The sequence below is a fragment of the Oncorhynchus clarkii genome, chromosome 2 (genome assembly GCF_045791955.1).
Source record: "Oncorhynchus clarkii lewisi isolate Uvic-CL-2024 chromosome 2, UVic_Ocla_1.0, whole genome shotgun sequence".
Classification (NCBI taxonomy): domain Eukaryota; kingdom Metazoa; phylum Chordata; class Actinopteri; order Salmoniformes; family Salmonidae; genus Oncorhynchus; species Oncorhynchus clarkii.
The window spans coordinates 5,800,179-5,814,048 of NC_092148.1; the positions used below are offsets into that span (position 1 = coordinate 5,800,179).

The 13,870-nt window shown below is 45.3% G+C and overlaps 1 protein-coding gene across 1 annotated transcript in view; it reads right to left on the reverse strand.

Moving 5' to 3' along the window:
- Positions 1 to 13,870, reverse strand: part of LOC139419611 (rap guanine nucleotide exchange factor 5-like) — a 54,146-nt gene that overhangs the window by 824 nt on the left and 39,452 nt on the right. Inside the window, exons 6-16 of the mRNA XM_071169594.1 lie at positions 12,590 to 12,668; positions 11,829 to 11,978; positions 9,031 to 9,128; positions 8,664 to 8,786; positions 8,263 to 8,441; positions 7,869 to 7,959; positions 3,639 to 3,689; positions 3,129 to 3,216; positions 1,846 to 1,910; positions 1,640 to 1,694; positions 42 to 870 (exon numbers count right to left, since the gene is read on the reverse strand). Coding sequence (XP_071025695.1) covers positions 752 to 870; positions 1,640 to 1,694; positions 1,846 to 1,910; positions 3,129 to 3,216; positions 3,639 to 3,689; positions 7,869 to 7,959; positions 8,263 to 8,441; positions 8,664 to 8,786; positions 9,031 to 9,128; positions 11,829 to 11,978; positions 12,590 to 12,668 — 1,098 coding nt within the window. The 3' untranslated portion in view covers positions 42 to 751. The remainder of the gene's footprint in view (positions 1 to 41; positions 871 to 1,639; positions 1,695 to 1,845; positions 1,911 to 3,128; positions 3,217 to 3,638; positions 3,690 to 7,868; positions 7,960 to 8,262; positions 8,442 to 8,663; positions 8,787 to 9,030; positions 9,129 to 11,828; positions 11,979 to 12,589; positions 12,669 to 13,870) is intronic.

A 13,870-nucleotide genomic window follows, 5' to 3' on the forward strand; every position in this document is an offset into this window, starting at 1 on the left:
TAACCGCCTTTTGGGGGGGAGGGCCCCAGCAATGTAACCACCTTTTTGGGGGAGGGACCCAACAATGTAACCACCTTTTTGGGGGGAGAGTCCCAACAATGTACCCACCTTTTTGGGGGAGGGCCCCAACAATGTACCCACATTTTGCAGAAAAATGCATTAAAAGAATAGGAAGCATTACTTTTTTCACTGCGACCAACAATCCAAGTTTATCCACCTATTTATCTACCAGGACATCACTGAGTAGGAGTGCTGATCTAGGTCCCTGTCCATTCATTATGATCCAAAAGGCTAAACAAATCCTAGATCAGCACTCCTACTCGGGGATCCTTTGATCAATATGGGTCCAGATCTATTTGTTAAACTGAGAAGCTCTTTGGTTACCTCTTCTCCATCGTTGCTCAGTATTCCAGTATGCCTTTTGGCGCCATCTAGTGGTTGGCCAGCGCCACACAGTCATCTCTCTGTTGGCTCTGGCCAACCCTAACCCTCTGGCTTTTGTTCCAGTCCTGCATTAACCCACCTAATTCAACTCATCAAGTCCTGCTGTGTGAGCAGCTGATTAATAGAATCCTGTGTGTGTGTGTGTGTGTGTGTGTGTGTGTTAGAGCTGGGCTCTGTAGAGTTGGCCAACCCATGTCTCTCTATGAGTCCTGAGAGGTGTTTCCAGAGACTAGTTGGTACCCTTCTCCTTGGTGGTCTGACTTCGAGGGGTGGAGGGAGGCAGGCTCAGAGAGTGTATGTGGTCTGTCTACACACGGGGTTCCAGTCTGTGGGACAGTTCAAACAGAGTCTGCTGATTGTCAATGACGTGAAGGTAGTCGACATAGGCCTGCACCTCCGGACTGCTCTTCTGGGGCATCCCGTTCCCTAGGAGGTAAACCACACAGTAAATACACACACACACACACACACACACACACACACAGAGAATTATCCATGACAGAAGATAGTTGTTGGTACACAGTCTTCATTACTGTGAGTGGCTGTGTAGCGTAGGGGGTTCTCAGCATTAATGACTCAATCAATTTACTATAGTAACATATAATGTTGTTATTGATGAACTGATGATCTAATTGGATACTGTTATTCTGCTGACTGCTGTAGTTGAGTCATCTTTACTGTACAACAACTGTAGAAAGTCAACACTGTGACCTGTCTACTGTGTTATAGTGGCTGGCTGTAGAAAGTCAACACTGTGACCTGTCTACTGTGTTATAGTGGCTGACTGTAGAAAGTCAACACTGTGACCTGTCTACTGTGTTATAGTGGCTGACTGTAGAAAGTCAACACTGTGACCTGTCTACTGTGTTATAGTGGCTGACTGTAGAAAGTCAACACTGTGACCTGTCTACTGTGTTATAGTGGCTGACTGTAGAAAGTCAACACTGTGACCTGTCTACTGTGTTATAGTGGATGACTGTAGAAAGTCAACACTGTGACCTATCTACTGCGTTATAGTGGATGACTGTAGAAAGTCAACACTGTGACCTGTCTACTGTGTGTAAGTAATGACATGAGTATGGAGGTTCAAGGATAGCTCATCAAAGTTGATGGTCATTGCTGATCTAAGGCTGTGTGAGAGTAAGACCACACACACACACACACACACACACACACACACACACACTTCACCCACCCATGTGATCCTCCTGACAGTGTCTGATGAGACGCACCGTGTCGGCTATCATGTGCTGCAAGAGAAGATGGACACCATACACATCAAATACACATCCATTACATATTTTAGATGACCTGGTTTCTGCGTTATAGACTGTCTACAGTTGAAGAAACACTGGGTACACTGACATGTTCAACCCCTTCCGTCATACTGGAGCGACTTACCAGCTTTTCAAAATTCACCAGGTTATCGAGAAACGTTTTGTTGCCCTCGTGAATGAAAGTGATATCTAAGAGAAAGGGAACAATGTAGCAGAGTTCAAATATTGAGTGCTAGTTCGTCGATTCTGATTTAAGTTCAGCTCACAATATTTCTGTCTGCATTACAGACCACTGCAGGGTTCAGGAGGCAGTGATGACAGTAACGTTACAGACCACTGCAGGGTTCAGGAGGCAGTGATGACAGTAACATTACAGACCACTGCAGGGTTCAGGAGGCGGTGATGACAGTAACATTACAGACCACTGCAGGGTTCAGGAGGCAGTGATGACAGTAACATTACAGACCACTGCAGGGTTCAGGAGGCGGTGATGACAGTAACATTACAGATCACTGCAGGGTTCAGGAGGCAGTGATGACAGTAACGTTACAGACCACTGCAGGGTTCAGGAGGCAGTGATGACAGTAACATTACAGACCACTGCAGGGTTCAGGAGGCGGTGATGACAGTAACATTACAGACCACTGCAGGGTTCAGGAGGCAGTGATGACAGTAACATTACAGACCACTGCAGGGTTCAGGAGGCGGTGATGACAGTAACATTACAGATCACTGCAGGGTTCAGGAGGCAGTGATGACAGTAACATTACAGACCACTGCAGGGTTCAGGAGGCGGTGATGACAGTAACATTACAGACCACTGCAGGGTTCAGGAGGCAGTGATGACAGTAACATTACAGACCACTGCAGGGTTCAGGAGGCGGTGATGACAGTAACATTACAGACCACTGCAGGGTTCAGGAGGCAGTGATGACAGTAACATTACAGACCACTGCAGGGTTCAGGAGGCAGTGATGACAGTAACATTACAGACCACTGCAGGGTTCAGGAGGCAGTGATGACAGTAACATTACAGACCACTGCAGGGTTCAGGAGGCAGTGATGACAGTAACATTACAGACCACTGCAGGGTTCAGGAGGCAGTGATGACAGTAACATTACAGACCACTGCAGGGTTCAGGAGGCAGAGATGACAGTAACATTACAGACCACTGCAGGGTTCAGGAGGCAGTGATGACAGTAACATTACAGACCACTGCAGGGTTCAGGAGGCAGTGATGACAGTAACATTACAGACCACTGTAGGGTTCAGGAGGCAGTGATGACAGTAACATTACAGACCACTGCAGGGTTCAGGAGGCAGTGATGACAGTAACATTACAGATCACTGCAGGGTTCAGGAGGCAGTGTTGACAGTAACATGCAGTGTTTTCTGAGTCTAGGCACCTTTCAGTAGCAGAGGAAGGAAAGGGATCTTGGGCGTCTTGGTCTTCTTGAAAGCGTCCCTGTAGGCTTTGTGGTTGAGAGAGGGGTCCTGTGAAGACATGTTGAGACAGATGTGATGTGTGACGCTTGTCTTTGGGGAGAAACGTGGTCTGTTGCGTCCCAAATGCCAACATCTTCCCTATATAGTGAATACTTATGACCAGGGCCCATAGGGATCAGGTCAAAAGGAGTGCACTATGTAAGGCATAGGGTGCCTTTTGGGACTCGGACATGTGCACTACAGAAGCCCTCACAACCCCTTAACATCTGTTACTATGTCCCAAGATGACCAGAACTAGTGATAATTAATAAAGCCTCCTGCTTTTATTAACTCAACAGTGAAAACATGTAGCCTATTTAATGACCAGATGACCCAATATGTTCCTAGTACTAAACGTACAACACATAATTCCATGTATAGTCCCATTCATTATTACAGGATCTCTACACAATAAAACATAATGAACTTACTGTCAACATCTCCAGTTCCAAAAACAGTTTTTTGAATTTTCCTGGAACTTTCTGATGGAAAGAAAAACAGGTTTAGTTGCCACAACATTTACTGGGTCGACTCAGACCTCCTCCTTGTCCTGTGAAACAGTGTGCACACCCTCCTCCCTCATACAATATTATTACCACCAGAAATAACAATCCCTGTAGCGACCCTGTGTTTATAACCGTGGATATCCACTTTGCTACTTCAGCATGGTTTCGTGGTACAGTTGATGCCACGCAGGGATACGGGCCAGAAGGTTTAGGGTTCATGGTACAGTTGATGCCACGCAGGGATACGGGCCAGAAGGTTTAGGGTTCGTGGTACAGTTGATGCCACGCAGGGATACGGGCCAGAAGGTTTAGGGTTCGTGGTACAGTTGATGCCACGCAGGGATACGGGCCAGAAGGTTTAGGGTTCGTGGTACAGTTGATGCCACGCAGGGATACAGGCCAGAAGGTTTAGGGTTCGTGGTACAGTTGATGCCACGCAGGGATATGGGCCAGAAGGTTGAAGGTTCGTCGACCACCAAGGACGAGCTCACTCTCCCTGCTTGTCTCATTACACTACAATCAGAGCTGGCAGCATACAATGATCAGCTAAGGGGAAATCAGATTTCTAACAGTTTGATGCTATACTTATAATTGTATAGAATATTTGCAATGAATTTTCCACCAGTGGAGGCTGCTGAGGGGAGGACGGCTCATAACAATAGCCAGGAACGGAGAACATGGAATGTTGTCAAACACATGGAAATCATGCATTTGACACCATCCCACTAATTCTGCTCCAGCCATTACCGTAAGCCCGTCCTCCACAATTAAGGTGCCACCAACCTCCTGTGTTTTCCACCAACAGGTTTCTGTGCCAATGCACCACACACAACCAATATGAAATGCATGAATGCATACTGCTTACTGACTGAGCGTTTATCATCATGGATAAGGTTTTCAACTCCACAATCAAGTAGAGAATGTCTATCTAACAGAGAATACATCCCCGCTACCTTGTAGACTTACTCAGTATCGAAGGCTTGGCCTCGCAATCTACGAATGTCATTCAACTTTATGCTGTTTTGTAACAGATGTCTCTTTCCATTGATGAATGGTCGTTGCACAGTTAAGATGCTGGAACTACACTGAGTGTACAAAACAATAGGAACTGCCCTTCCCATGATATAGACTGACCAGGTGAATCCAGGTGAAAGCTATGATCCCTTATTGATGTCACTTGTTAAATCCACTTCAATCAGAGTAGATGAAGGGGAGGAGACAGGTTAAAGAAGGAGTTTTAAGCCATGAGACAATTTAGACATGGATTGTGTATGTGTTCCATTCAGAGGGTCAATGGGCAAGACAAAATATATTTAAGTGCCTTTGAATAGGGTATGGTAGTAGGTGCCAGGCGCACCAGTTTGTGTGTCAAGAACTGCAATGCTTCTGGGTTTTCACAATCAACGGTTTCCTGTGTGTATCAAGAATGGTCTACCATCCAAAGGACATCCAGCCAACTTGACACAACTGCGGGGAGCATTGGAGTCAACATGGGTCAGCATCCCTGTCGAACGCTTTGGACACCTTGTAGAGTCCATTCCCCAACGAATTGAGTCTGTTCTGAGGGCAAACTTGGGTGCAACCCAATACTAGGAAGGTGTTCCTAATGTTTTGTACACTGGGTGTACAGTGGAGTGGATGGATGTGAGCAGGTAGCCTACAGGAGACTTTTGAAGTAGCGTTTTCAGACGGAAACATTGCGACTATATTTAGGCGTTAGCTTCTAGGTCTAGAAATAGATGAGAAAGGAGGCCGAACGCGTGTTCAGTTTCCCTGAATAACTGGGCCTGCTGGGAGCACAGGCCTACGTGAAGAAGACTTAGGAGAATGATGATCAGCATAAGAAGTAAAAATCCAGCCAGACTGGCCTGCTACTGTGCCTTTTCTAGAATCTGTCCAGAGTAGACCCGTAACTGATCCATGGAATGAAACATTCAAATAACACAGCTTTTGCGGCATTATTCAAATGGCATTTTCAGTTTACATCCTAGAGTAGAACTGTACTCAATTGAAAACAGTGATGCAACTTTTCATTGTATTATGGTGTAGTAGGGTCCAGTAATCTAGGTAGGATAACTGTATTGTCCCTTAACAATATCAATAGGGGAGCTTTTTGAGCTGCATCTTTCATGTCTTCACTGTTCTTTCATGAAGTAATGATGTCTCTCAGCTACTCTTCTATCGAGTGGATTTATATTGAACATTGGGTGCAGATTTGAATGATTTTATGTGTGGTATTATTGCTAGTTAGCATTTTGCAGATCTGGATAAACATCCACCCACCGCTACTGTCACTATGAATAGAGGGCAGGTTAGACAGCTGAGTGGTAGACTATATATCATTCATCTACTACTATAGTCACTATGAATAGAGGGAAGGTTAGACAGTTGACTGTTAGACTACATTGACCTATGGTTTAGTAAGAGTGTAGAAAGGCATAGTGCATAAGGGAAGTACCAAAACACCTTGATATAGGAGAGGTGCATGCAAGCAGATGAGGAAACATGGCTATATGGAAGACATTATATAGTAAAACCTACAAAATGGTGAATGTAAATCAGGGAAAAAACTTACTACCCTCCTCTGTGGCCAATAAAAACACACTACCCTCCTCTGTGGCCAATGAAAACACACTACCCTCCTTTGTGCCCAATAAAAACACCCTACCCTCCTCTCTGCCCAATAAAAACACACTACCCTCCTCTGTGCCCAATAAAAACACACTACCCTCCTCTGTGCCCAATAAAAACACACTACTCTCCTCTGTGCCCAATAAAAACACACTACCCTCCTCTGTGCCCAATAAAAACACACTACTCTCCTCTGTGCCCAATAAAAACACACCACTCTCCTCTGTGCCCAATAAAAACACACTACTCTCCTCTGTGCCCAATAAAAACACACTACCCTCCTTTGTGCCCCCCCAAAAAACACTACCCTCCCCTCTGCCCAATAAAAACACACTACCCTCCTGTGCCCAATAAAAACACACTACCCTCCCCTCTGACAATAAAAACACACTACCCTCCTCTGTGCCCAATAAAAACACCAGACCCTCCTCTGTGCCCAATAAAAACACACCACCCTCCTCTGTGCCCAATAAAGACACACTACTGTCCTCTGTGCCCAATAAAAACACACCACCCTCCCCTCTGCCCAATAAAAACACACTACCCTGTTCTGTGCCCAATAAAAACACACTACCCTCCTCTGTGCCCAATAAAAACACCCTACCCTCCTCTGTGCCCAATAAAAACACACAGCTCTCCACTCTGCCCAATAAAAACACACTACCCTGCTCTGTGCCCAATAAAAACACACCACCCTCCCCTCTGCCCAATAAAAACACACTACCCTCCTCTGTGCCCAATAAAAACACACCACCCTCCTCTGTGCCCAATAAAAACACCCTACCCTCCCCTCTGCCCAATAAAAACACACTACCCTCCCCTCTGCCCAATAAAAACACACTACCCTCCCCTCTGCCCAATAAAAACACACTACCCTCCTTTGTGCCCCCCAAAAAAACACTACCCTCCCCTCTGCCCAATAAAAACACACTACCCTCTTTTGTGCCCCCCCCAAAAACACTACCCTCCCCTCTGCCCAATAAAAACACACTACCCTCCCCTCTGCCCAATAAAAACACACTACCCTCCTCTGTGCCCAATAAAAACACACTACCCTCCTCTGTGCCCAATAAAAACACACTAACCTCCTCTGTGCCCAATAAAAACACACTACCCTCCTCCGTGCCCAATAAAAAACACACTACCCTCCTCCGTGCCCAATAAAAACACACTACCCTCCCCTCTGCCCAATAAAAACACACAACCCTCCTCTCTGCCCAATAAAAACACACAACCCTCCCCTCTGCCCAATAAAAACGCACTACCCTGCTCTGTGCCCAATTAAAACACACAACCCTCCCCTCTGCCCAATAAAAACACACTACCCTCCCCTGTGCCAAATAAATCTAAAATAAAATAATCCTCAAAGCAACAACAAAAAGTTTGACAACTCTCTCCTATTTTGATCTAAACAGTACATTTCAAACTGTCCCTTGGCAAAAGACAATCAAGACCAGTTTATCTGAAAAGCTTAAAAGACATCCCATCACAGATAGTCACATACAGAAGCAGACAAACACTGACCTCCCAGGTCTGACTGAGGCGGCTAACTGCTGCGGTGTTCAGACCCATAACGATGGCAAAGAAAGAGTTGAGGTTCCTCTGGGCTTTACAGCTGAGGAAATAAAGAGTGACACACTGTTAACACCAGCTTCATACAGTGATGATACAGAAATACAAACTGTAATTCCTCACTAAACCACAGGAGGGGGCATCCTGTCCATGCAGACCTCACTATAATAGAGTGTTGTGCAGAGTTCTGTAGTTGAAGTATTGGGCCCTTAGTGAAATGGACCAATCATACTGCTCTACTTCTGTAGAAGAAGACATCACATTTTGAGGATGTAACAACTCTGCTCTAAATGCTGGTGCCCACTATGTTGTGTCAGAGAAGAGAAGAGAAGAGAAGAGAGCTCACTGGGCAGCGATTTTGATGAACTTCTTGATGAGCTGGACTCTGTTGCAGAGCGTAGGACACATCAGGACTTCTGTCATCACCCACAGCTGTACCTCATTGCAGCGCTGCAGCAGCAGCTCCAGCGCCACCGTGTGGCCACTGCTGGCATGACGGTTGAACGTGAAGTACACCAGCTCTTGCTGGAGTGGAGAGAGAGAGGACAGGACACGGGTGAGCTTGTAGAAAGCTTTGAATCACTAATATCTTTAACTGTATCCTAAATGGCACCCTATTCCCTTTATAGCGCACTACTTTTGACCAGAGCTCTATGGGCCCTGGTAAAAAGGTGCACTATAGTGAATCGGGTGCCAACTGGGACGCATGCATAGTGTAGGTGATGGACTAAAGATGTTGTCACGGACCTCATGTATTGAGTTGAAGACACTCCAGTCAAAGTTTGTAAGGGTGACAGCCACGTCCCATGTGTTCATACTCAGCATGCGAGCTGACCTCTGTTGTAGCTCTGCGTTGTCTGTGAACGGGCTCTGAGAGGAGAAAGGAATATGTTATGTCCTGTTGGGGCATGTAAGAACATGTTATTTTCTGGTGTGATATGACCCTGTGGGATATAGGCTGGAAGCATATGCAGTAGGAATCAGGAATATAATGTGATAAACCAAATGCAGAAGTAGCTTGATAGGAGGCCTGAGGACTGTCACCTCTGCTCGATTCATTCACATTGTAGCCTGCTGAGGAACTGCATTGAAGTGGACTCATTGTGATTCCTACCATGACTTCACTCAGGTCCTTTCTGCACACGTGCAGCCTCCCCACTGCTGTCAGCGAATCAGAGTAGAGCCTGTCCTGAGGCTTCAGGAGGAGTTTCTCTGGAGAGAGGAAGCATCACACACAGCACAGCCATTATAAATATGTCAGCCAGCGTGACACCTGCTATCTGGGGTAGATAAGTGTCCCAGTGCCGGGTTGGTTCTGTTCTACTGTAGTCAGTCAGTGTAGGGTTGGTTCTGTTCCACACGAGACAGTCAGTGTAGGGTTGGTTCTATTCTACAGTAGTCAGTCAGTGTAGGGTTGGTTCTGTTCTACTGTAGTCAGTCAGTGTAGGGTTGGTTCTGTTCTACACGAGTCAGTCAGTGTAGGGTTGGTTCTGTTCTACAGTAGTCAGTCAGTGTAGGGTTGGTTCTGTTCTACTGTAGTGAGTCAGTGTAGGGTTGGTTCTGTTCTACACGAGACAGTCAGTGTAGGGTTGGTTCTGTTCTACACGAGACAGTCAGTGTAGGGTTGGTTCTGTTCTACACGAGACAGTCAGTGTAGGGTTGGTTCTGTTCTACATGTGTCAGTCAGTGTAGGGTTGGTTCTGTTCTACATGTGTCAGTCAGTGTAAGGTTGGTTCTGTTCTACTGTAGTCAGTCAGTGTAGGGTTGGTTCTGTTCTACACGAGACAGTCAGTGTAGGGTTGGTTCTGTTCTACACGAGACAGTCAGTGTAGGGTTGGTTCTGTTCTACAGTAGTCAGTCAGTGTAGGGTTGGTTCTGTTCTACATGAGTCAGTCAGTGTAAGGTTTGTTCTGTTCTACAGTAGTCAGTCAGTGTAGGGTTGGTTCTGTTCTACTGTAGTCAGTCAGTGTAGGGTTGGTTCTGTTCTACTGTAGTCAGTCAGTGTAGGGTTGGTTCTGTTCTACACGAGACAGTCAGTGTAGGGTTGGTTCTGTTCTACAGTAGTCAGTCAGTGTAGGGTTGGTTCTGTTCTACTGTAGTCAGTCAGTGTAGGGTTGGTTCTGTTCTACAGGAGTCAGTCAGTGTAGGGTTGGTTCTGTTCTACAGGAGTCAGTCAGTGTAGGGTTGGTTCTGTTCTACATGAGTCAGTCAGTGTAGAGTTGGTTCTGTTCTACATGAGTCAGTCAGTGTAGGGTTGGTTCTGTTCTACTGTAGTCAGTCAGTGTAGGGTTGGTTCTGTTCTACAGGAGTCAGTCAGTGTAGGGTTGGTTCTGTTCTACAGGAGTCAGTCAGTGTAGGGTTGGTTCTGTTCTACATGTGTCAGTCAGTGTAGGGTTGGTTCTGTTCTACATGAGTCAGTCAGTGTAGAGTTGGTTCTGTTCTACATGAGTCAGTCAGTGTAGGGTTGGTTCTGTTCTACTGTAGTCAGTCAGTGTAGGGTTGGTTCTGTTCTACTGTAGTCAGTCAGTGTAGGTTTGGTTCTGTTCTACATGAGTCAGTCAGTGTAGGGTTGGTTCTGTTCTACATGAACAATCTCTGGTCTAATGTCCATTGCCCGTGTTTCTTGGCCCACGCAAGTCTCTTCTTCTTATTGGTGTATTTTAGTAGTGGTTTCCTTCACTCCTCGATCTCCTCTGAACAGTTGATGTTGAGATGTGTCTGTTACTTGAACTCTGTGAAGTATTTATTTGGGCTGCAATCTGAGGTGCAGTTAACTCTAATGAACTCATCCTCTGCAGCAGAGTTAACTCTGAGTCTTCCTTTCCTGTGACGGTCCTCATGAGAGCCAGTTTCTTCATAGCGCTTGATGGTTTTGCGACTGCACTTGAAGAAGCTTTCTTGAAGTTCTTGAAATGTTCCGCATTGACTGACCTAAATGTCTTAAAGTAAGGATGGCTGTAATTTCTCTTTGCTTATTTGAGCTGTGCTTGCCATAATATGGACTTGGTCTTATACCAAATAGGACTATCTTCTGTATACCCCCCTACCTTGTCACAACATAACTGATTGGCTCAAACGCATTAAGAAGGAAAGAAATTCCACAAATTAACTTTTAACAAGACACACCTGTTAATTGGAATGCATTCCAGGTGACTACCTCATGAAGCTGGTTGCTAAGAGTGTGCAAAGCTGTCATCAAGGCAAAGGGTGGTTACTTTGAAGAATCTCAAATATAACATTGCTTGTTCTGATATTTCTTAAGTTCTCTGTATTTTTCTGGATTCTGTGTATTGTGTTTTTATTTATAGTATGTTTTGTATTGTTAGGTACTACTGCACAGTTGGAGCTAGAAACACAAGCATTTCGCTGCACTTGTGGTAACATCTGCAAATCTGTGTATGTGACCAAAAACCGTTTGATTTGATATGATTTCGACAAGCAGGCGGTCAGACAGACAGACCATTGAAACTCTGGTGAATCCATGTGTGTTAAGTTGTGGTTAGTTACCTCCACGGTAGGTGACAACCAGCAGGACCAGCTCCCCCAGTGTCTTGTGTATGGTTAGGTTAGGGTTAGATTAGATACCTCCACGGCAGGTGACAGCCAGCAGGACCAGCTCCTCCAGTGTGTTGTGTATGATTAGGTTAGGGTTAGACTAGATTAGTTACCTCCAGGGTAGGTGACAGTCAGCAGGACCAGCTCCTCCAGTGTGTTGTGTATGATTAGGTTAGGGTTAGACTAGATTAGTTACCTCCAGGGTAGGTGACAGCCAGCAGGACCATTTCCTCCAGTGTGTTGTGTATGGTTAGGTTAGGGTTAGATTAGATGCCCCCAGGGTAGGTGACAGTCAGTAGGACCAGCTCCTCCAGTGTGTTGTGTTGTATTAGATATGGTTAGGGTTAGATTAGATACCTCCAGGGTAGGTGACAGCCAGCAGGACGAGCTCCTCCAGGGGGACATCCAGTCTCTCAGCCACCTCCTGCAGCAGCCCCTGGGCCACAACACTGGCCAGGCTCCTCACACTCAGATATGAGTCCATGCTCACGTACACATGACACAACACTGAGGAGGGAGGGAGAGAGGGAGAGGAAGGAAGGAACGAGAGACAGAGAGAAAGAGAACACTGTTTATCCCATAGAAGTAGAATGAATAGAATGGAGTTGGAGCTACTGACCATAGCAATTTGAATGGTCAACTCATGGGTGTTCTCAAATGGCTAACCTGCTACATAAAGTGGTACATGATGTGATGCGTGTGAAGAGGCTGGACAGACTGAGACTTTTCTGAACAATGAAATTCCCAATGCTTTCATGTTCAATGATGTCATAATTCACATGCATCACCTCATGTACTGACATCATTGAACATGAAAGCATTGGGAATTTCATTGTTCAGAAAAGTCTCATTCTGCCCAGCCTCAAGGATTCCCATTGTTACTCTGCCTCCTCACAGTGCTTGCTACCTTAAAAAGAATGGCTCTGAGATGCTCTATACAGAACGTCATCAGCCGACACAAACTGTGGAAACAATGCATGCTGGGAGGAATGTAGGAAGAAGAAATACAAAGACAGGGGCTGCATCCCAAATGGCCATAGAGCCCTGCTCAAAAGTGGTGCACTATATAGGGAATAGGGTGCCATTTGGGAAGCAGACAGATTTGAGGATCGACTCACCTTCCCTGGTCTCCCTTTGTGTTCCTCTGGTCGGGAGCACGTTCTCTTTCAGGCTCAGCTGATGGGAAAGAGCTTTGCTCTAAATGCAGGGACATACAGAGAATTCAGAACACATTCATACTGTGTGAGAAAACATTCTAACTCTTTTGGACTCTTGTGGTTTCTACAGGAAACAAGAGGACAATAGTATTTAATGACCCAAACTGTTGCAAATAGGCTTTAAGGAAACCTGGCTATTCAAATGTAAACACATCCCTACAACAGGGATCCTCAACTAGATTCAGCCACGGGCCCAATTTTTCTTGACGGGATGATCAGGGGGCCAGAACATAATTACAAATCATTTGTAGACTGCAAATTGACCACAAGAAGCCCAAACAGATATAATATTTTACTAAAACATCATTTCAAACCTGGTTTACATTTGTATTCAATCACATAAATGTATGTGTCTCTATTATGCATGGAAACACGTTCTAACAGGTTTACAAAATGAAAAAACAGCTGATTTGCTGGAGTTTTAACTCCAAAACTTGGGGGCCAAATAAAATGGCCTGTGGGCCACCAGCTGGGAAACCCTGTCCAACGATGACGCACTCTTACCATAGGAGGTTGGTGGCACCTTAATTAGGGAGGATGGGCTCGTGGTAATGGCTGGAGTGGAATAAGTGGAATGATATCAAGTACAGTGTTAATCTGCTAAATTGTAATTATTTCGCTAATATGGCCTATATATTGCCTTACCTCCTCACGCCATTTACACACACTGTATATAGACTTGCTTTTTTCTATTGTGTTATTGACTGTACGCTTGTTTATTCCATGTGAAACGTTGTGTTGTTGTTTGTGTCGTACAGTTTGCTTTATCTTGGCCAGGTCGCAGTTGTAAATAAGAACTTGTTCTCAACTTGCCTACCTGGTTAAATAAAGGTGAAATAAAATAAAATGTAAAAAATAAAAAACATCCAACACATGGTTTCCATGGTTTCCATGTGTTTGATGCTATTCCATTCGCTGTCCTCCTCTCAGCAGCCTCCTGTGAGTCATATAATAGCTCCATTAACTCTCATGCAGTTTGGCCTCTTACCTTTCTGTAGGGTGAATACTCATCTCATGCAGTTTGTCCTCTTACCTTTCTGTAGGGTGAATACTCATCTCATGCAGTTTGGCCTCTCACCTTTCTGTAGGGTGAATACTAATTGCATGCAGTTTGGCCTCTTACCTTTCTGTAGGGTAAATACTCATCTCATGTAGTTTGGCCTCTTACCTTTCTGTAGGGTA